Source organism: Xiphophorus couchianus, chromosome 2, assembly GCF_001444195.1.
Source record: "Xiphophorus couchianus chromosome 2, X_couchianus-1.0, whole genome shotgun sequence".
Lineage (NCBI taxonomy): Eukaryota > Metazoa > Chordata > Actinopteri > Cyprinodontiformes > Poeciliidae > Xiphophorus > Xiphophorus couchianus.
The window spans coordinates 10,670,502-10,693,537 of NC_040229.1; the positions used below are offsets into that span (position 1 = coordinate 10,670,502).

At 36.9% G+C, this 23,036-nt stretch overlaps 1 protein-coding gene and 1 long non-coding RNA gene across 4 annotated transcripts; one reads left to right on the top strand and one right to left on the bottom strand.

Annotated features, from left to right (window-relative positions):
• Positions 1-5: 5 nt before the first annotated feature.
• atp8b4 (ATPase phospholipid transporting 8B4) lies at positions 6-21,585 on the top strand. Of its 3 annotated transcripts, XM_028005293.1 has the most exons (28): positions 6-112; positions 948-1,006; positions 2,631-2,689; positions 2,799-2,912; positions 3,774-3,872; positions 3,966-4,027; positions 4,108-4,180; positions 5,198-5,268; positions 5,386-5,465; positions 6,561-6,719; positions 6,817-6,905; positions 8,945-9,141; positions 9,242-9,450; positions 10,581-10,624; positions 12,243-12,408; positions 12,480-12,668; positions 13,496-13,611; positions 14,457-14,621; positions 14,698-14,809; positions 14,902-15,007; positions 15,902-16,043; positions 16,841-17,024; positions 17,751-17,974; positions 18,056-18,139; positions 19,171-19,416; positions 20,076-20,214; positions 20,298-20,428; positions 21,116-21,585. In XM_028005293.1, exons 2-28 carry the CDS (start codon positions 976-978, stop codon positions 21,398-21,400), a joined length of 3,576 nt encoding a protein of 1,191 aa, XP_027861094.1. In that variant the 5' UTR covers positions 6-112; positions 948-975; the 3' UTR covers positions 21,401-21,585. The 3 variants fall into 3 exon arrangements, with proteins under 3 accessions (XP_027861094.1, XP_027861103.1, XP_027861111.1); XM_028005302.1 differs by lacking the exon at positions 3,774-3,872; XM_028005310.1 differs by lacking the exons at positions 6-112; positions 948-1,006; positions 2,631-2,689; positions 2,799-2,912 and having other exon boundaries at positions 3,852-3,872; positions 4,115-4,180.
• On the bottom strand, positions 7,635-8,226 carry LOC114137066 (uncharacterized). Its single transcript, XR_003593938.1, has 2 exons — positions 7,782-8,226; positions 7,635-7,706 (listed from the first exon to the last, which is right to left on the bottom strand). It is a non-coding gene; the product is annotated as an uncharacterized LOC114137066 (long non-coding RNA).
• Positions 21,586-23,036: the final 1,451 nt, after the last annotated feature.

Genomic DNA, 23,036 nt, shown 5'->3' on the forward strand with positions numbered 1-23,036 from the left:
ACTGTGAGGAAAATGTGCGGAACGCGTCGCTTGGAATAAACAAATGGTCGCTACAGATTGCCAGGATTCATGGAGACAACACAAGACTGCGCCTGTTACAAAGTTGTGCAAGGTAAGACCGGAGAGACTGAGCATTCACCGGCTGTTCCTGCACCCATTTTGTAAAAACTGACACATATCAACAAGGTCTGTGAAGCAATTCCCATACCTTTACTTAAACTTATCCAGAATACGATAAAAATATTCATCAATCAGTACTCGCTTCCTCCCGCTGACAGTTTATAACAAGATAGAAAATGTAATAATAAACAGTCCCTCTAGCCTTTAAACAAAATACATTTTGTAATTCTAACGCAAATAAAAGCAGAAGATTTAATAATTTACATTTAAAGTAAAAGTCAGGGCCGGTCCAAACCTTTTTGGGGCCCTAAGCAGATTTTCACTTTCACGTACCAACATGTCAACGCCTTTATCTAAGCTACTGTTTGTACATCCCTACTATCATTAGCATAATTTGTAATTAACTTACATGCACCGGTGTTATTATGGCTATTGATTTTAACCTTACAGAAGTAGCAAACAAAAGATTTCATATTTGAAATTCAGAGTGGTACTTCAGTGTGCTATGTGTGCAACATGTAAGTGAAAGTATCCGCCAATGGAAATAAAATGTCTTTAATCAATAATAAGGAATTATTTACTTAAAACAAGCTCTTATGTCATTCTGAAAAGTTGCTTGTAAGTTAGTTTTGTCTTATTTCTGGACTTGGTAAGATTAAATATTTTTGCAGTAAACACACCCTGTTCTACTCACCTGGGATCTTTAGTTAGGCCGGGGATTTTCTCACCACTGCTGCTCATGTTTTTAAAGTTTGCAAATAATGCAGTGTCTTTACTTTTGTGTGCTGTTAATTGTTAAACATTTTATTTCTTTATGTTTCCTCCAGGGAAAGTCTGGGAACGTCCCAGGAAAAAATGCCATTCTGGAGAAGAAATACATATGTTGGTAAGACACATTTGCTTGTGTTTATTCTGTATTCTGGCAGAAATATTCCTGATATTTAGAAATCAAGCATTTTGCAGCCTGCTGTTTGCTGTTCTTTGGCTAAACATTTTAAACCTGAAAAATGTAAAAAATATAAAGGCTAGTTATAGGGGAGGGCGACACAGATATAGAATTTTGTCATAATATTTTATGTTTCTATGGTGACAATGATAAAAATCATGATGAAAAACTACTTATTACGTCATTTTTTAGGAATCCGTAAGACACAGCAAGCTTTTAGCGCCTCTTGAAAAATGTTCACCATTTTAAATTGACTTCGTCAGGATTCCGCACTCTTAAGAAAATTTGATTTATATCATCAAACTGCACACAAAAACTGCATTTAATCATATTTTTACATTTACAGATATTTGTGGAACAAATAATAAAAATAAAATTTCCAATAATGTCAGTTTTTAAAAATATCATTAAAGGAAATTTATTGAGACAGCAGTAAATCAAGATTTTCAAAGGAATTTTCACGATAATTTGTTTTTTCATGGTATGTTTGCCCAGAATTTCCACAACAGAATAACACAAATTCAGTTAAAAAAAAATCCCAAAAAGAAATTAAATATTGTCTTAATAACCAAATCACCAGTAGCAGTCAGTCTTCCAACAAATCTAAAGAAGCCTCTGACTGAAGACTGTAAATGTGGAATATTCTACAGCAGCACCAGAAACTATCCACTTTGATTCATCTGGGACAATTCAAATTTCTTTTAAGACTTATCTTTTAATTCTTCTAGTTGTGGGATGAAACTTTGAAGAAATAAAGTCAAAAATGTTTAGAAGCAATTATTGTATCAGTTTACTGAGAACTGCTCAGAATTACAAAATTACAAAGTACAAACACAAACTAACTTGAATTAACATAAACTGCATGCATATATATATACAGGGCGCCAGAGTGAACAAGAGAAGCAGGTTTGTTAATAATTCATCATTGTAGTAACTGATAGCTGATTTCAGTCGATGTGTGAGATCATCTGTCTTGTTGCAGCTTGCTGCTTCTATGTTATACATAATTGAGCAACAGTTTAACCTCGTCTGGACACAGCAGGTTTATCTTGTGTGAAATGTTAGATAACGTTCGATAATTCGACTGTAAGGTTGTGGCTAGTGTTTCTGACGGGGTTTGTTTACTGTTTAGATGTAATTAAATAAGATGCAGCATGATAATACCCCTTTAACTGAACCCAGAGGGGAATGAATAGTTAACTTGTTACAGAGTTAGTGGGGAAAGATGGGCAGGTAGAGACAAGCTCAGGTATTTTCTCACCTTTGTGTTGCCAAATTACTGATGTAGACCAAGTCAGTAAGGCGTCATTTCCAATGAAAACTATTAGCGTGGCAGGGTTCATAAAAGCCTCTACATGTAAAATGGATAAAGACGCAGATAAAACAAAGTGTAATAAAACTATAAACATTGTATCTCTTTTCTGGTTTGGTTTTCATGTCTCATATCATCAAACAAAAATACAAAATGTGACTTTAAAATTATGATTTCATTAATTAATTGGAAAAAGAAAATATATCCAGCTACACCAACCTGTGTGAAAAACCGTGTGTTTTGTGACTGCAGAGAAGGAACGCCGTGTAAAAGCCAATGCACGAGAATACAATGAGAAGTTCTCATACGCTGTAAGTGAACCTTACAGATGCTTCAGTCTTTGCTTTTGCCTTTACCCACAGCTGAGGCCTGCAGGATTCAATCTGTATTATTTATGTTATTTTTGTTGTTGTTGTGCAGAACAATCACATTAAGACTTCAAAGTACAACGTCTTCACCTTCCTGCCCATCAACTTGTTTGAGCAGTTCCAGAGGGTGGCGAATGCTTACTTTGTTGTGCTGCTGATCCTCCAGGTAAGGCAGACCATCTGCTCGTTAGTGGGGTGCCATACCCTGGTTCCCTCCTATTTAATATCTACAAGATAGCTCAGGTTATAACAAGAAAGAAGATTAGCTACCGTAACTATGCAGATGATACACAGATCTACATTACGATGTCACCAGGTGACTCTGAATCCATCCAGTCACAGAACAGATGCTTGGAACAGATCAATGTCTGGATCTGCCAAAACTGAGGTTATAATCTCTGGACCTAAGAGGAGCAAGCTGGCTCACAGTTTTGATTATTACAGCTAGAAACTAATGACCCAAAATCTGGGTGTTCCAATGGATTCAGACCTGAACCTTCAGAACCACATAAAGACGGTTACAAAGTCAGCCTTCTATCACCTGAAGAACATCTCCAGGATTAGAGAACTAATGTCCCAGCCAGATCTAGAGAAACTCATCCATGGGTTTCTCTTTAGTCACATTGATTACTGCAACAGCATCTTCACAGGTCTGCCTAAAAAAAAACCAATCAGATCCAGAACGCTGCTGCTGGTGTTCTGACTAAAACCAGGAAGATAGAGAACATAACACCAGTTTTAATCCTTACATTGGGTCTCTAGGTCTTGTATTTTAAAAATCATTGAAGTTTCTGGTTGCTTATCATTTGTCTCTAAAATAATAACTCTTCAAATGCAGCATTAAATTAAAAGCCTTTATGTAAATCTCTAAACTAACAACAGACTTAAAATACTACTGTTAGTTTATAAATCACTGAACGGCTTAGCACTACAATATCAACCTTTCTTGTTGCTGAAATGTGCTTTATAAATAAACTTGACTTGAGATTGGTTGAAAACAGAATCTTAAAGTAGATTTTCTTTATAGTTAATCCCAGAAATCTCGTCTCTGTCCTGGTTCACAACCATCGTGCCTTTGGTTTTGGTGCTGGTGTTCACAGCTGTTAAAGATGCCACCGATGACTACGTAGGATTATGATTCCCCTCCTCACTCATTATTCATCAATCTCAAAAGAATTACTTTTATTTTTTAAAAATCATCATCTTTTTCAAATTTCAGTTTCGACACAAGAGCGATCAGCAAGTCAACAACCGCCAGTCTCAGGTTCTCATCACAGGAAGGTACTTCTGTCAGAACCTGTCAACAATTCTCAATAAAATCCCCAAACAAACCCACTGATTGTAGATTTTATTTGTTTAAGTTTACAGAAGGAGAAATGGATGAATGTTCGAGTGGGAGACATCATCCAACTGGAGAATAATCAGTTTGTTGCTGTGAGTTAAATGCACAAACATGCAATAACTTCCAATAGGTTTTTCAATTACATTCCCAAAACATTATTTGTCATATTTGCATAGCCTTAAAAATAATTATATTTACTTTTTGGAAACCCATTTTTATTCTTTATATCAAGAATCACCGTGACAAGTTTTATTTAGGTTATGTTTTTTGTTTTAAATAAGATTAATTTTGTTTCTTGAGAAGCATTTGTCTGTAAAACTGTTGAATTTAATCAATTTAGTCCTGAGGTTTTTCACTTGCCACAGTTGTGTTTACATGCAAAATTGGTTATTTTGTATGAAGTGAACAGGAATAATTAGATATAAACTAAATAAATGTACAACAGGTGGTACGACTAATTTAAGAACATGTAAAAATTATTAAAAGAACTGAGAAACCACACAGAGTGAAATTATCAGTATCGGTTTATTAAAAATAATTCTATGTTGACAAAGTTCCAGTAAAAATTTTAATTTTCATAAAAATGTTGCAACATGTTTACATTGGGTAAAGTACCTAAAAAATTTACTTAAAAGTAAAAGTAGCACTACTTCAACGTATTTCTACTCAAGTAAAAAAATTAACCATCCAAGAAATTACTCAAGTAAGAGTAAAAAAGTATTTTGGTAAAAATGTGACTCAAGTGCTGAGTAACTAATCAAATTATCAACCATTTAAATTACATCAGGCAGTTCAAAATGTAAAGTTTTAACTAGTTACTTAAATTGTTTTTGTATTTTAATGACGAAAATGACAATAATTCATATAAATATCAAACAATAAAATCAGGCAATTTTGTTCCATATCTGTTTCTTTCTGTAAAAAAAAATAAAGCGTGTTTGTTTTTTATTCAGTGGGTAAAAAAATAATTTTTTCTCAAGAGGAAAAATACTTCACAATAACACTTCTCAAGTAAAAGTAAAAAGCATAGCAAAAATACTCCTAAAAGTGAATTCTTTCTAAAAAGTTACTCAAGTAAATGTGACTGTTTGATTTGGATATTCTCGCAGGCCGATATCCTCCTCCTGTGCAGCAGCGAGCCTTATGGCCTTTGCTATATTGAGACAGCAGAGCTGGACGGGTGAGAGCTGCACCAGTTATACAAAATATAATCAGAACATATATATAATCCAACCTGAGCTGGACGGGTGTTTGTGTTTGAAGAGAAACTTACAGATTGCCATTTTCCCTCCAACAGGGAGACAAATCTGAAAGTCCGCCAGGCCTTGAGTGTGACCTCAGATTTGGGAGACGTTTCAAAACTGATGGACTTTGATGGTGAGATGCTGCAGAGTGTTAGTTAATGCACACCTGTCAAGTTTAGGATTTAAAAATGAGGGAAATTTTACGCTACCTGCTGAAAGCTGTCACAGCAGTCCAACCTAGATCCAGTATCCCTTACATTTTAATACAGGTTTACAAGAAATCTACTTTCCCATTAGCATTATCATGGTAAAATACATATTTTACTGATCTTTGCAGTAAAATACACACACACGCGAGCGCGCATGCACTCGTGTTTTCATCACTTGTGGGAACTTCACATTGACTTCCATTAATTACTACAGCCCAACCCTTACCATAATCTTAACCCTAACCATCACATACCTAACCCTTACCTTAACCTTTACCCTAAACCTAACCATCACTGACCTAACCACTAACCAAAAACAACAATTTGGACAAGAACATGTCCCCACAAGAAGCAATGGTCCCAATGACCCCACATTGTAGACAGAAATAGGTTCCCATAAGGATATAAAAACTTGGTACACACACACACACACACACCTGCCCACCCCCACACACACCCACGCACGCACACACCCCTACATACATGTATACACACAAGTAATTTTTTCTAAAAAGTTAGTAAATGTAATTCAAACTAGTTACAATGACCATTTTAGTTACAGTTATTGTATTAATACAGTATGGTACCGTATTAATGCAGTAAGATCTGTATTTATACGGATTTTAAATACAGTAAAATTTTGTGGCTGCCAGAATTTATATTATACGGTTAAATCAGTATTCCTAAAAGTACACTTTTTCAAAAAAGTTACTCAAGTAAATGTAATTGAGTAAATGTAACTAGTTACATTCACCTTTTTGACTAGTTACATCTACCGTATTAATACATATACAGTATACAATAACATTTAATTTATACAGAAATTGCCGTATGTTGAGGCACAGAAATGCTTTCTTATAATTATATTATCATACATGATGTTTACGGGCAAATTTTAATACGGGAGGACGGAGGGAAAGAGGTAAAATACAATACTTCTCCGACCACAACGGGAGACTTGACATGTATCTTAATGTTTTTGCGAGATCATTTCCTTTTGTCTTGTTGTTTCTCCTCAGGAGAAGTCATTTGTGAACCACCAAACAACAAGCTGGATAAATTTACAGGCACTTTGCACTGGAGATACAATAAATACTCTCTGGATAATGAAAAAATGCTCCTGCGCGGTTGTGTTCTCAGAAACACTGAGTGGTGCTTCGGCATGGTCATATTTGCTGGTATTATTAATCAATATTTAATGATTTCAGTCTCCATATCGCTGAGCTTTGTCTCAATATTTGTTGTTTATCAGCTTTTTATTTCTGCTTTCATCAGGACTACAAACCAAGCTGATGCAGAACTGTGGACGGACTAAGTTCAAACGGACCAGCATTGACAAACTTATGAACACACTAGTTTTATGGGTGAGAAGTTGCTTTTCTTTTTATAAAACATTTTTGTTTTGTAGCTTTATTTTTTGTGAGATATTTGGTGTCATTGGCTCCAGATGAGTTTGTGATTTAAGAAAAAAAAAATTGAAATACATTGTAAAACATTTAAATGTGGTTTAACTTGAAAATGAAAGTCCACCTGCTGCCTTGAAAATGCAATTTAAGTCAACAAGAAAACTGTTTTGGTTTTAACTCAGAAATTAAAGTTCATGAAGTTGATTTAACAACAAGACACAAGTTGTCTAAACATTGTTTTTTAACTTCATTAATTTTGAATTGTGAGTTTTAATTAAAAACTAGCCTCACCGTTAGTTAAAGAGCCACATTTCTCTATTATTTTACTCACAATATCAAGTTAAAATAAATACTTATTTTACTTTAGAATAATTTAAATTCTTGTTTCAAACTGCAGGAACAAAATTTCTGATCTGATAATGAATTTTATTAAACATCCCAATGAATTCAGCTCAGAAACATTTAGTGTGAACAGGACATTATCCTCAAGCTTTGCTAACTGAGAATTGCATTAAAATGAACATTTGCCTTAATAAAACACAAGAGTCAGATCAATGTAACGCACTTCCATCTCAGGAGACAAAAACATGCCGCTAAGCATTCTGGGAAATAGTTCCCACTCCTGTCTTTCTCCTCTTTCTGTAAGGGCACTGGGTGGGGACCCGGAAATTCAACCACACACAAGAGTTGCAAAGGAAAAAGGTTTAATTAAATTTTCAGCTATTGGTGCGGCTCAGGATGTGGTCATCCAACACAGCACTGAGAAGAGAGGAGAGAAGGCTGGTGATGCACTGATAGGGGAGGGGTAACTTTGAAATGTTCGGCTTAACTGACCTGTAGTGCAATGGACGGGTGGAGCAGAGAATCCAGGGAGAGACTAAGACGGTTATCCAGGCAGGGGTCATACACAGGAGATCGGAGGGAGCAAACTTAGCTTGAGGGGCAGGCAATAGTCGATGGTCGTGGGGCGAAGCTTGGGTCAGGGTCCAGAAATCCAGAACAGTAGGTATCCGAGGAGGGCTTGGCAGGAGGGGTCAATCCGTGGGCAGAAAAGGGTCGAAGAAACGCTGAAGGCTTATAAGGAAACGCTGGATCACTACTGGCTCGTGGCTGTCGATAATCTGGCAAGGAGGCAGAGGCTGAGAGGAGTTTAAGTAGGGCAGGGACCAGGTGGAACAGGCAAGCAATCAGCAGGCGCGGCAGGTGAACTGAATGAGTGTTAACGCACAGCATGGACAGGACAGAACATGGATCATGACACTTTCAGTTTTTTAAGTGTTAACCTAAAATCTCTAGTTTATTCAACTCTTGGAGGTTTGACTAAATTAATAAAAAGTTAACTCAACTTACTGCTGTAAGTACAAACAGAAGCTTGAAACAGCTAGCTTAGAAACCGACCCATCCCTCCTCCCTCCTAACGGGTGAACTGCCTGAATTCATATAATTTATATCACTATGTCATAAACGGCGTTTCCCCTTAAATTAGACCAGCTTTAGAAACGTACAGAAGACGAGATGCTAACCAGTTTTTTCCATACATGCTAGGCTACATGCTTGTGCGTCGTTGTCTCCATGGTTACAATGGTTAGATGCGTACCTTCTCCATAATGCGATATTTGATATCTTTTTAATCATATTAACTTCTAAAGTAAATGACTGTTAATCTTCTTACCTTGTAAAAAGTGTTCGCTGTAAATCCGCGGTTACACCGAGGGCTGTCACTATGATTAACGGCTGATATCCATCGCCGCCGTATCGTCCCTCATTAAAAGTTATAAAACGACAAGTTTGGTTTCTATCCTTGTCTGTTTATGCAACTGACCCATTTTTAAAGTGAAATCAACTAAATAAGAATGATATTAGGATATCGGCGGCCTGTTTTTTGACAGGCTTTGATGGAGCGCATTGGTAGTTTTGACGTCCGTCATGGCGGAGTGGGCGGAGTTCTGGAGAGCGTGACGTCATGTGCAAAGGGCCAATACTGTTTCTTTTTTCAGATTTTTGCCTTCCTCATCTGTATGGGAGTGGTTTTGGCAATAGGAAACACCATTTGGGAGACTTGTGTTGGCAGAAAGTTTGAGCTGTTCCTACCATGGGATGAGTTTCAGAGCAGCGCCGTTTTTTCTGGCTTCCTCACCTTCTGGTCCTACATCATCATCCTCAACACTGTTGTCCCCATTTCCCTTTATGTCAGGTAAAAACAAAGAACCTCATTTCCTTTTAGAGGCTATAATTATGACTTACTTATGACATTTTGCAGAACATCAAATGTTTTTTCTCACACGTTCCTTCAGTGTGGAGGTCCTGCGGCTCGGTCACAGTTTCTTCATTAACTGGGACCAGAAGATGTACCACAATCAGAGCGACACACCGGCCGAGGCTCGCACCACCACCCTGAACGAGGAGCTCGGACAGGTCGAGTTCATCTTTTCTGACAAGACCGGCACGCTGACGCAGAACATCATGGCATTCAGCAAGTGCTCCATTAATGGGCAGACGTACGGTATGAGTGAGGCTCTTTAATCTCGCTGTTAAATATGAAAACAAATGGCCATATCATTAAATGTAGACGTTAATATTTGTAAACATTGCAGAAACACAAAATTATACCAAGTATTTTTGGTCTAGTTTATAGTTTCTAGTGTAAATGTCTTAGTTCACTTGAGACAAGACAAAACTAACTTGCAAGTAACATTTCAGAAAGAAATATGAGGTTTTTTTAAGTCAATAATTCCTTGATATTGATGAAAAAGATTAGTTGTAAGTGAAGTAATCACCCAGTGGAACAAACATTTTAACTTATATTATGGGGAAATGTTGTGTTCCACTGGCATATTATTTCACTTAAATACTTGGTAAGATTTTGTGTTTTTGCATTTTAACCACACAGAGGGACTTAATTTATAAACATATCTCTAAGCCTGTCGCAGTAAATCAGTCAATAATAAATTAAATTGAACTCAATAATTTCCATTTGGATGGTTTACTGTTTCTCTCTTTTCTGTCTTTCTTCCAAAAACTGGATGATAAAGTTTCAGTTTGGTATTTTGGTCTCAACTAGCTGTTTTTTGAAGGACAATTGTATTTACATTCATTTTATTTGTTGTTTTTGTTGTTTTGCTTATTTAAAATGCCTTTCAATATTAAATGTCTATTAGAATTTAAATTCTATACATTTTTGAGAATATTTTTATGCCATTGATATTATATCAATTTAAAATGGTCTCAAAATAATATTATCGTTTATCGCAATAACTTCTGGGACAATTTATTGTCCAGCAAAATTTGTTAATGTGACAGGCCTGCAAATATTCCTGTTTTAAAAAAATGCAACAATTTTGTGCTTTTTGGATTTATGAGTCATTTGACTTGGTTATTCATTGACTGCCGGAAGATTATTACAACTAATTAAGTGAGATATAATTTAGTTAATGTCAATGGAAAAACATTTTCTATCTCCTGTTATTTATTTTGTAAATACAGTTTAGATTGTGTGAAATTCAAACATCTGATTTTGATTCCACTGTATTGTTCATTCAACAGACAATCAAGAACCTTTTCAGGCTTATTTGGAGTTATTGTTTAAGTTTTGGCAAGATGCTGAAGTGTTTGAATTTTTCATTTGTTTTCAAGGTGATGTCTATGATGAATTCAACCAGAAGGTGGAAATTACAGAGGTATGTTAGATTTAACTCCTTTATGTCTCCTTTACATCTTGACTTGGACATATTTTCCCAGCTATTTTTTCCTCAATGGTCCAAATCTGTGATATTGTGAGAACATTTCCTTTGCACAGCCTTCTTCTGACAGGGCCATTGCAAAACTTTAGACTTCTTTTGTTTGGATTTTTTAAGTCGCTTTGAGTCAATGTCATGCTGAAAGACAAAGTTCATCAAAAAACTGAAGGTTTTGTGCCATTGGTGTCCGGTATGGTGGCTCAGAAGGGTCAATAAAATACAAAAGCTGCAACAGATACTGTAACAACAAAAAAGGACAACAACTTCAGAGGCGGTATTTGCTTGTACTTTAAATCTATATGCTAAATTTAGCTCATTTAGTTTAATCTACATTAAGTCATGTAGATTTCAGACAATAACTGAAGCTCTGTTTGGTCATAAAATGCATTAACTGCTATAAACTATGGTCTACAAATAACTCTGCAGTCTAACTTACCCACCTGATGAGTGGGCACTGGAGACAAATCCACTCTTCTTATCAAGACACCCACACTGTGCAGAAACACTATTATCACATACTAAAGTGTCATCTGATCCTTCAAAATAATAACAAAAACTCCACTTGAAGTGCAGAGTAATAGAATTATGATTTTTTTGTTGTGCATAAAGTTAAGGAAGTGATTTAACGTCCAGAAACAAAATATTTCCCTAAATTGTGGCAGCAACTTTTACGGCTTTGCTTGGGACTATTAGTTATATTTGGATATTTATCAATATATTTTTCTCAGTACTGATATGTATTTCTGTACATCAAAATACCAGCCTGTTACCTATTTTTTGCAGCAGCACAAACATCCCCAACACTAATGTCAGCGTCCATATTTCTAAAGTATTTTTTGTAAAGAAGTTACATGAATGATCAGGTGAAAGCTGAATGGGGAGACTAGCACTTCCCCCAATCTGATGATTAAAAACAATAAATCTGGTCTGGTCTTACCAGAGTACAATCGTTAAGTTCTTTATCTAAGGGTGTATTGTTTAGTCCTCTCTAATCTAGCTTTAGTTTGTCAAGAAAGTCTGGTTTGTTCACGGAGGTGTGAAAGCGTAATCTAATTCTGATGCGGACCAAAAAAGCAAACTCTGGTCCGCCTAAAAACCTCGGTCTTAGTTCTGTTAAAGTGAACTCTGGTGCGGTTCGAATGCATAATGTGGATGCAAACAGACCGGAGAGTGCTCCAAAAGCAGGAAGTGGACTATAGCACAGGGCATTCTGGGTAAATACAACCATCATTTACATTTTGTGAAGAAGGAAGTTGCGCACATGTTTTCTTCAGAAGTTTATATGTTGTTTCCTTCAGTGGTTCTTGGTGCAGCGCCCCCACAGGTGAGGAAGGGAGCAGGTTTTTCAAACAGTTTGGTTGGTTTGACATGATGCAGTGTGAAAGCAAACTGCAGCAGCTGAAATGTTGCAATTTTGGCCCCAAATTGGGCCGAGTCTACCAGGCTATCAGGTGAAAACACATAGTAACCCGTCTCAGTTTAGTTTATCCCGTTGCTTCTCCAACAAATGTCACTTTTATTTCTGAAATAAATTGACAATAACCATCTGTATCCTCAGAAAACAGAGTGCGTAGACTTTTCCTTCAACCCGCTCTGCGACAAAGCCTTCAAGTTTTACGACTGCAGCCTGGTTGAAGCCGTCAAACAGCAGGAATCTGCAGCACAGGACTTCTTCAGACTGCTGGCTCTGTGCCACACCGTCATGCCAGAGGAGAAGAGTGAAGGTAAAGCTACACACACCCGTTACAGTTATATCCTTCATGATCCTCTGATCATTATTTCTGTTTAAATGAAGGGAATCTGGTGTACCAGGCCCAGTCACCGGATGAAGGAGCATTGGTAACCGCAGCACGAAACTTTGGGTTTATCTTCCGGGCTCGAACTCCAGAAACCATCACGCTTTGTGAGATGGGAAGAGCGGCTACCTACGACCTGCTGGCCATACTGGACTTCAACAACGTGCGCAAGAGAATGAGTGTCATTGGTTAGGTCTTTACGTATAATAGCACCAGTAGTCAACATGACTCAATTTTTCTTATTAGCACACTGAAAGAAAATTACTTGCTTTAAGTGTCCTTTATTGCCTGCAACTTTTGTGTCAAACTCAAGACCCGGGCCAAATTTTGCCCACTGTAGCTATTTATGTGGCCCTTTGGACTCCATAGAGACGCATAAATAACTTACCTTTAACTCAACAGTTGTGTGCTTAAATATTATTGTATCGATCAAGTTAAAGCCGTTTTTATCTGCTAAATTAGATCAGTCTCTCCATTTTTTTGCGATTCCACAATCATAAAAAATCAAGAGATTCCTCCGAATGAAGGATGAGGCTTTACTGATGAACAGTGAGATTTAATGGAAATAAAACCTTAGTTTCACAATAAGAACTGTATATACACACAAAAATAAACACACTCTTACAACCATAACATTCATACCATGAAAAAAGTTTAAATATCTGATATAATCTTAAAACTGCACGCTAGTTTTTGTGTACGATGAAACAAATTTGCAATTTTAGACGTTCAATGCTAAAGACATATTTGCTGCTGGTAACTTCAATTTCCTGAGGGAGTCTTCCCAAAGGATCAATAAAGTACAAGTCTAAATCTAAGTTTACAACATAAACATACAGTTTAATGCGTTTTATCAATAGATTCTGGCACAACCGACCCTTTAACAACACTCATGATCGTGATGCGGCCTGAAATGAAAATAGTTTTGACATTCCTGATCTACTTATTTGTTGTCCTAGCTTATGTTATTTTTTTTAAAGCCCTTTTTTTTTGCTTGTTTTGTTTTCTGATCCAGTGAGGAATCCCCAAGGTCAGATTAAACTATATTGCAAAGGAGCCGACACAATCATCTTTGACCGCCTGGATCCGTCCAGCGAAGACCTCATGTACGCTACCTCAGAACACCTCAGTGTGAGTTTTACCTGAGCGATTCAAGGAGAACTATCATGAAAAATTCTCATTTTGAATGTTTTTATACTTCCATTTGGGTCTCTATTGCTTTTAAAAAAAACAGTAGCACTTAAGAAAACACACAGATGTTTTTTAGGCAATAATTTATTATTGTTTGGTGTCTGGAAAATGAGCCATTTGAAAAACTCTCAGGATGTAACACCACATATCAGCACCTAGCAACCCCAGCTTAGCCCAGCCTGTTACCAAGCTGAGCTCCAGCATGTTTTGTCAGCAGATTGTACTGCTGGAAAAGAGAAGTGTTTTGTTGATGACTTACCATTCAGAAACCACTTGCTGCATTCTTGTTGGTTGTGCAGGAGGCTCCACTTCTGCTTTTCAAAGATGTACAGTTGTATAATTGCGCATCTGTTCGCTGCCATTTCACATGTGAGTTTTTTATTTTAATTTATGTGTTTATTTATTTGATCTGATTCATTCTTTTAGCCATGGTGACATAGCATCATTTTAACATGCAAAAAAAATGTCTAAACCTAACAAGAAGCATCCAAAGGATTATAGATTATGGATTATAATCTGACTCAACAGATTTAAGTGACAAAATGCATTTGTGTGCTTTGAGCGTTCCTGCAGCAGCTGAACTAAATTGGATCTACGTGGTTTTTCTTGAATATTTTTTTAAATTTACATGTATCCAGATTGTATTAGCATTTTGACTAAAGAACACAAAAGAGCATTGCTGCAGCTTTGATTGCTTTTTAAAACTCAAGTGTTCTGTTTGATTAGCTGATTTTTTAAAACTTTCTTTGTCTCCAGAGCTGTTGATTGTGTTCATTTCCTCACAGGAATTTGCAGGAGAAGGGCTTCGAACTCTAGCTCTTGCCTACAAAGACCTCAGCAAAGAATATTATCAGGTGTGGCAGAAGAAGCTTCACTACGTGAGCACTGTGATTGAGAACCGTGAAGAGCAGCTGGCTGCTCTCTACGAGGAAATAGAGCAAGGCATGAAGGTAAAACTAGCGTCCTTTTTGTTTGCACCGTTGAAACGATGAATCTTACCTAGACTGACTTCTGACTCGGTTCAAGCTTCTTGGAGCCACAGCGATAGAGGACAAACTTCAAGAAGGAGTGCCGGAGACAATCGCTTGTCTGAATCTAGCCGACATCAAGATCTGGGTTCTAACAGGAGACAAGCTAGGTAGCTAACAACTGAATAAATCTGGATGATGAGTAGCTGCTAACATGCTGCATCTGTGGAGAGTTTCAGATCTGTGAACTGTGTTGTTTTAGAGACGGCGATGAGCATCGGTTACTCCTGCAACATGCTGCGGGACGACATGGATGAGGTGTTTGTTATCTCTGGGCTCACGCAGCTGGAGGTGCAGCAGCAGCTCAGGTAAACGCACCGCGTTCATGCAACAGGCTGGAAACCAAACAATCATAACCCCAAAGCAGGCTGGCTGTGTTTTCTCCTAAAATTAAACTTTCATCAGAACTGAAAAAAACGTTTGATAATGAGCGATTTGTCGATCTTAAATGAAGCACTCAGGGTCGTTATGTCCAGGATGACTGCAAATCCACAACAAACTCTGTTTTGACTTTTTATTTTATTTAGTAAGGTAAATAAACTATCCTGCAAAAACACAAAATCTTATTAAATATTTCTGGTCGAGATTATAGTGTCGATATCTCAGTGCACTAGAAAAACAACATAACTTACAAGCAGAGTTGGGTAGTCATTTCTTTGCATTTACTCAATTACATTTACTTGAGCAACGTTTTGGGAAAAAAAAAATACTTTTAATAATATTTTTACTGTGCTGTACTTTTACTTGAGTAATTTTAGTATTCAAGTAATATAGTTACTTGAGTAATAAAAGAGATAATGAAATATCTCTACTCTTGAAAAGAAAATTCTGGATTTTCTACCCAGTGAAGAAAAAACAAACATGTTTTAGGCAAAAGTTAACCAGACACAGACATACAACTGCAGTTTTTATTAAGGTTTTATAAATTTTTTACTGAAAGAAACTAATTTGAAAAATTATCTTTGGCCTGATTTTATTATTTTTTGTTACTTATTAAATTATTATAAATTTTGTCCTTTTTTCTAGCAGTAAGCAGCAGCTTATTTAGACTTGAAGAGACAAGATTCCCTAAAAGAGCTAATTTTAAAAGGAGCTCAAAACTAAAATGTCATTGTCTTAAAGTGATTTTGTAATGTAATTAACATTTTTTTATAGCCCTAACCTGTTCAAGCAAGCATAGTAGGTCTTTCCTCTCTCCTTAGGAACGCTAAGGAGAACATCCTCGGCCTGCGCCGGCTGAGCAGCACAGGAGACGTCCAGAAAGGCGACGTGTTTGCAGAAGATTCAGTGTTTGAAGAAACGATTATTTCCGAGTATGCCTTGGTCATCAACGGTCACAGTCTGGTGAGATGCTATCAAACTGTTACTTACTTTTCATTTGGTTTTGAACCCAGCAGGCGTTAAACCATTAAACAGCAGAGATGGGTAGTAACTAGTTACATTTACTCAGTTACATTTACTTGAGTAACATTTTGAAACAAAAACAACTTTTTGGAGTATTTTTACTATGCTGTACTTTTTACTTCTACTCAAGTAATTTTATTATGAAGTATCTCATCTCTTACTTGAGTAATATGTCTGTATTTTCTACCCACTGAATGAAAAACCCAAAATTCACCAGACAGACACACCTGCAGTTTTTGTTAAAGTTTTATAAAATTTTCTTTTGCCTGCCTTTGTTATTTTTTGTTACTTATATGAATTACTGTCATTTTCATCCTTAAAATACCTAAATTTCCACGTAACTTTATATTTTGGTTCGTCTGATGATGTAATTTTTACATATTAAATGATTGATAATTTCATCAGTTACTGAGGACTTGAGTTGCCCTTTTACCAAATACTTTTTACTCTTACTTGAGTAAAAACATGTTGAAGTAGTGCTACTCTTACTCTGGTTGCTTTTCTGCTGAATGTTGTGTCTCTCTTCACCTGCTGCCGACTAAATAAAGTCCAATTAGCAGAAAGCTGCCGGCCTTCTGACGCCCGTCGGCTTCATTACAGGTTTTCATTAACATCCATTTCCTTACCGCCTGCAGCCAGATGGGAAACGGTCCACTGCTGCCTCAGCAGGTTCGTTTTTTCAGCGCCGCCGTGGGACGGTGTGTTAATCAGGTGTGATGTATGTGTTCGGCCCGCAGGCTCACGCGCTGGAGCCCCAGCTGGAGCACACGCTGCTGGATCTGGCCTGTTTGTGTAAAACGGTCATCTGCTGTCGGGTCACGCCGATGCAGAAAGCTCAGGTGGTGGAGCTGGTGAGGAGGCACAAGATGGCCGTCACGCTGGCCGTGGGGGACGGCGCCAACGACGTCAGCATGATCAAAAGTGAGTAAAGGCCAGTGCCGATGTGATGTGGTTCAAAATTAAAACTTTTATTTTGATCTTCTCACTTTGTTTTCTGAAAAATACAGGAGAGAATTATGGCTGCTGGAAAAATATTAAGAATCTGACTTTAATCTCAGGTTTTTTTTACTTTAATCTCTGAATTTTGACTATTCTGATTTTAAGCTTTGGAGATCAAAAGTCAGAATTCTAACAAAACATTTTCCCCATGTTATAAGTGACATAATCTGCCATTGGAACTTGTACTTTTTCATCAGTATTAAGGATTTAATAGTTTAAAACAAGCTCCTATATCTTGCTAAAAAGTTACTTTTATATTATGTACCGTATATTATGGTAGTTTTGTCTTATTTCAAGTGCACTATAACACTTGTACTAAAAACTAGACCAAAATTACTTGGTAAGATTTTGTGTTTTTACTGTGTCTGATAATTCATTATTCAGATTTCACTAAAACTAAGCAAACCAATCAAACTACAAACCAACAGATAATTCATAAGACAATTTCTTTACTTTTAATAATAATTAGTGAAAATGTACAAGCATTTTATGACTTTAATATGTTACAACAGTTTTATTAAAAGCAGTCCTACATTGTGTGCCCCCAGTTGTAGGTGTGAACTTTTTAATCCTAGATATTATCTTTAATATGTGTGATTTTCCAGTGTTGTGTGACCCACATTATGCTTTTTTCTTGTGCTGCGTCAGCCGCCCACATCGGCGTAGGCATCAGCGGACAGGAGGGGATGCAAGCTGTTCTGGCCTCAGATTACTCCTTCGCTCAGTTTCGGTACCTGCAGAGGCTGCTGCTGGTGCACGGGCGCTGGTCCTACTTCCGAATGTGTAATTTCTTGGCCTACTTCTTCTACAAGAACTTTGCCTTCACCCTGGTCCACTTCTGGTACGGCTTCTTCTGTGGTTTCTCAGCACAGGTGAGAAAACTGTCGTTTACATTAAAATATATGACCAGTTTTATTATTTTTTTTAAATATTTAATCTACTTTTTCCCACAGACTGTGTACGACCAGTGGTTCATAACCCTCTTCAATATTGTTTATACATCGTTACCAGTTCTGGCGATGGGACTTTTTGATCAGGTATTGTTAGAAAACATGGAATAAATAATAAACATAAACTTCCATATGATAGTATCCTACTGTACTGGAAGATAAATTAATGTTTACAGTGGATGCCATACAAATTGAAGGTGCTGCATCTCTTAAGGCAGGCATGTCCAAATGTGGCCATTTGGACCCACAAAATGATTCTGGTGCGGCCCTTAATCAGAACTCAATAATAGCCTAACTTTGGATTTGCGAGTTTGATGCTGATACACATTTAAAAATAATATTAGAGTGAAATTTTTACAGAAATTTCACAAGCCGTCCAAAACAGACGCAATTAAAATCTTGAAATGGGAAATATAAGGTAGAACTCAAAGTGTTTTGCTTTCAATAACCATCTAGTGGATTTTACTAAAATGCAGAAACTTATTCCTTAAACTGTTCTTGTTGCTGAAAATATAATCAACCTGAAAAATTAGGACATGGTTAGCTGTTTTCTTTTTTTATTTGGCAAACCTGTAAAACTCTTTTTGCTTAGTTTGTTTAGAAAATACAAATTGCTAATTTAATTAAAACATTGTGTGTTATTTAGCTGGTAAAAATAAAAAGGAGATATTTTCTGCATTTTTAATTAAAAAGAAAGATATTAAATGTTCTAGTTCTCAGAGTACTTGCAATTTGACATTAAAAAGTTTGGACACCCCTGGCTTAAGCTGTGCCTTTTTGGATTAAAAAATTATGTCCACAGTTTGTCAATTTCCTAATTTTTCCAAAACTTTTGTCTTTTCAAGACACTGTCAGGCAATCCAGGTGAATATTGGGTTATGCTGCCCTGTTTTACTGTTTTAAATAACAAACCTCCTTGATATTTAAAAAATATATCCTCACCACAATAAATGTAACTAATCTGTTACTAATTCTTGAACCCATATGCTACAACTAATACTAATTTACTCACTATATGTTACCTTCAACTAACCATTTGTCTTGCTAACCTTCTAGGTATTAGACTTTAATAACGAGGAACTGCTTAACTTATCTAATTACCAACTTATTTCTGCCAGGACGTCAACGACCAGAACAGCCTTCGCTACCCGAGCCTGTACAAACCGGGCCAACAGAACCTGCTCTTCAACAAACGCCAGTTCTTCCTCTGCACGCTGCAAGGCATGGTGACGTCATTCCTGCTTTTCTTTATTCCCTACGGAGCGTTCTCCGTCATGCTGAAGGACGACAGCTCCGACTTCTCTGACCAGCAGGCGTTTGCCGTCACCATAGCAACAACGTTAGTCATTGTTGTGAGTGTTCAGGTGAGTCTCTGAACAGACTGAACTGTTCTCACACAGTGACGTTTACTAATAATAACCAACACTGTACATTAAAAGGGATTTTGCACGTTTTTATACTTCCATTTATATTTCTACTGCTTCTAAAAACGGCCCAAATGATTAGAAAAAACACCCAGCTGTTTTTGAGCAATAATTTAATTTTTTTTTGGTGTCTGGAAAATAAGCCGCTTCAAAAGCCTTCCAATTGTAACTTCGCATATCAGCAGCTAGCAACCCCAGCGAAGCCCAGCCCGTTACCTAGCAACCCCAGTGGAGTTCCGCTTGTAACCTAGCAACCCAAACAGAGCTCCGATCAAGCCCGTTTGGCTGCTGGAAAAGTTGGACTTATCATCTACAATAACTTCTTTGAAGAATTTTCCCTTTGGTATCAATAAAGTAGTTTTAAATTATATTGAATTGAATCTTTTGGCAGCTTTTTTCATGTGTGAGTGTATACGCTGAGTTGGCCGGAAGCAACTTATTTAGATTTAAAGTGACAAGAGGCCCTAAAACAGCTCAAGATAGACAAACTGAGCAGGCTAAAATCTCACTATTTAAGAATGATTTTGTGCAAAAAAAATGTTTTGTATCGCCCATAGATCTATCCTAACCTGTTAAATGTGTGACGTTTTTGTTATTAGATTGGACTGGATACACACTACTGGACAGCAGTCAATCATCTGTTCATGTGGGGCAGCCTGATCGTGTATTTTGCCATTCTGTTTGCAATGCAAAGTGACGGCCTGTTTGGCATCTTTCCGAGTAATTTCCCATTTATTGGTGAGTTTGGCTCAATATGATTAAAAAACAAAAGACTGGTGGAAACGAAGCAGAAGGAATTTCCTATTGCTGTTTTTCCACAGGTACGGCTCGTAACTGTCTCTCGGAGAAGAGCGTGTGGTTGGTCATCCTGCTCACCACTGTGGTGTGCATTTTGCCTGGCTTAGTCGTGAGCTTTCTGAGAGTCTATCTCTTCCCAACTCTAACAGACAAGGTGCAGTAACAGTGAAAAGAAGTCACAAACAGCTTAATAAACCAGATTTACCAGTAGAATGCTGCATAAACAGTGATTCATAAGTATTTACAATGCCCTACACAATATTATTATATTATATGGACATATATAAGTTTAGGCAAATTAGCCATGTGTAAGGGGACAAACATTATTTACACTGTGTACTTGCAAGATATACACTGGAAAAAACCCACTAAATCTTACCAAGTATGTTTGTTCTATTTTCTAGTGCAAATATAGTACCTTTTAAATAAAAAAATTAATTTACAACTTTTCACCAAGATATATGAGATTGTTTTAAATCAATAATTCCTTAATATTGATTCAAGAAATACTGGTTCCACTGGCAGATTATTTCACTTATAACATGTGAAACATGTCTTGTTTTAAGTGAAATAATCTACCAGTGGAACCAATACTTTTTAAAATCAATATTAAGAAATTATTTACTTAAAACAATCTCATATATCTTGCTGAAAAGGCACTTGTAAGTTAGTTTTATCTTATTTCAAGTGTACTAAGATATTTCCACCAGAAAGTGAAACAAAAGTACTTGGTAAGATTTTTTTAGCAGTGTAGACTCTTGTCTTGTCCACTCAGTATAGAAGATGCTGTCAAATCTGACAATCTTAGGGGAATTAAGAGATCGCTGGTTTGTCTTGACAGGTTCGTCATTTGCAGCAGTCCAGGAAAAAACAAAGGCCTCAGGAGCAGAACCTGAGGCGAGTCCGCCGGACGAGCTCTCGCCGCTCTGCCTACGCCTTCTCCCACCAGCAAGGCTACGGAGAGCTGATCACCTCGGGCAAAAACATGAGAGTGAGCACACTGTCTTCCTCTCGCTCCCTGGAAAGAATAGCACAGAGCTCCAGCTGGATAGAAAATATACTGAAGAGGAAGAACGAAGTCTCAGCACAACCGGCAGAGAGCCATAAAGCTGACAGGCTGAAGTAACACTAAGGGATTCAAGTGCCTAACCAGAGTATTAACACCCATTTTAACTTCTCACATTTTTGTTATGTTACAATTACAAACTTTAATTTTAGTAGGATTTTATATTGTTGGCCAAAAGCCGAGGTGGAAGGAAATTGATATATGTTGTTATCAGAATGTTTTACAAATAAAAATCTGGAACAGTTTGGCATGTATTTCTGTACAGTCAACACCGTAGACTATAACCTTTTGTGGCAATCACAGGTCCAAGTCTTTTGGAGCATATTACTACCAGCCTTGGGTATCTAGAGACTGAAATTTTTGACTGTTGTTCCTTGCAAAATAATTGAAGTGGACTGAGAGCATCAATCCAATAGGCCGTTCTAACATATGAGCATTCTTTCATCTAAGATATTACTTTTTTTTTCTAAAGGTTTTCCTGCAGTTCAGTTGAGTAGGAATGGATCACATAGTAGATCAAAAAAATTAGAAATGTTACCTAAAATGCATAAAGTAAGCATATTTGTGTGCTTAACTACATACTATAAGACTACAAAATTCAAGTGTATTATGTACACTTGTGTTTTTTCTAAATCCTATAAGTTTGTTTTGTAATTTCAGGACTATTTTGACTTGTTGTCTAAGGAATACTCTGATTGGATGAAAGTGATTTGTCTGGCAGTACGGTTCATTTCCATACAGTTTAGGTTTTGATTATAGCTGTTTGCAGCAAAAAAGTTATGAAATGTTTTGGCCTTCTTGGTGTTCCATACATGAGGAACAGGAATGTCATAGTGGACCACATTTAGCAACCAAGTGTGAGATATACAGTTAGGCCTGTCACGATAGCAAATTTTGCTCAACGATTAATTGTCTCAAAAATTATTGCGATAAACGATAATATTGTTTGAAGACCTTTTTACACTGATTTAATGGAAATGACGTAATAATGCATGCAATTTCCTGCCAAAGATAGATACACTTTATTTTCAAAAGAATATTTAACACTGGAGCTGATAAACAAAATAAACAAAACAACCAAAAACAAAAGTAAAATGGATTCTCAGTCTCCATTAACAAAAACCTCACTTGAAAAATAAAACTAAACAACATAAAGCCAAAGTGGAAATAAATACTGCATTCAACCAAAAGATTATGAAGTCTGTATACTATGTTGCCCTTCAGTAATAATTTGATTTAAATAGAGAAGATGGGCACATCGACTACCTGATGCAATAGTTCACACTACACGATTTTTTGTTCCTATTTTTCACCTTACAACAATCTTAGAAAGTTGATCTTTCCAAGATTGTGTGGTGTGTTACGGTAGATCGTCGTTGCCGCTCCGATCCAAATCAGGGGTTTTTCCCCGACTGGGATCTTAGCAACCTGTTGAATGTGACAGGCAGCCAATCAGAAAGCTAGGATTCTCCTCCGTGTTTTCTGAGGGTAAATTATGTCGGGAAATCCCAAACAGCTGACATGGTGCAACCCGAAGTCCAGCGGACATCGGAGATGATATGTGGAAACAACATTAATGTTTATTCAACATGCAAAGAATATAGAAATGACAAGAGGAGGAGTTGGAGCGAAATTGCTACCGCAGTTGATAAACCCGGTAACTTTTCAGCTGTTCTTCGTTAACGTGATGTAAATA

Excerpts from the sequence above, each read along its gene's own strand:
- atp8b4 (XM_028005293.1), top strand. The coding sequence starts at position 976 with ATGCCATTCTGGAGAAGAAATACATATGTTG. Across the intron at positions 12,409-12,479 it reads GCCAGAGGAGAAGAGTGAAG|GGAATCTGGTGTACCAGGCC; the intron begins GTAAAGCTACAC and ends GTTTAAATGAAG. Across the intron at positions 16,044-16,840 it reads TCATCAACGGTCACAGTCTG|GCTCACGCGCTGGAGCCCCA; the intron begins GTGAGATGCTAT and ends TTCGGCCCGCAG.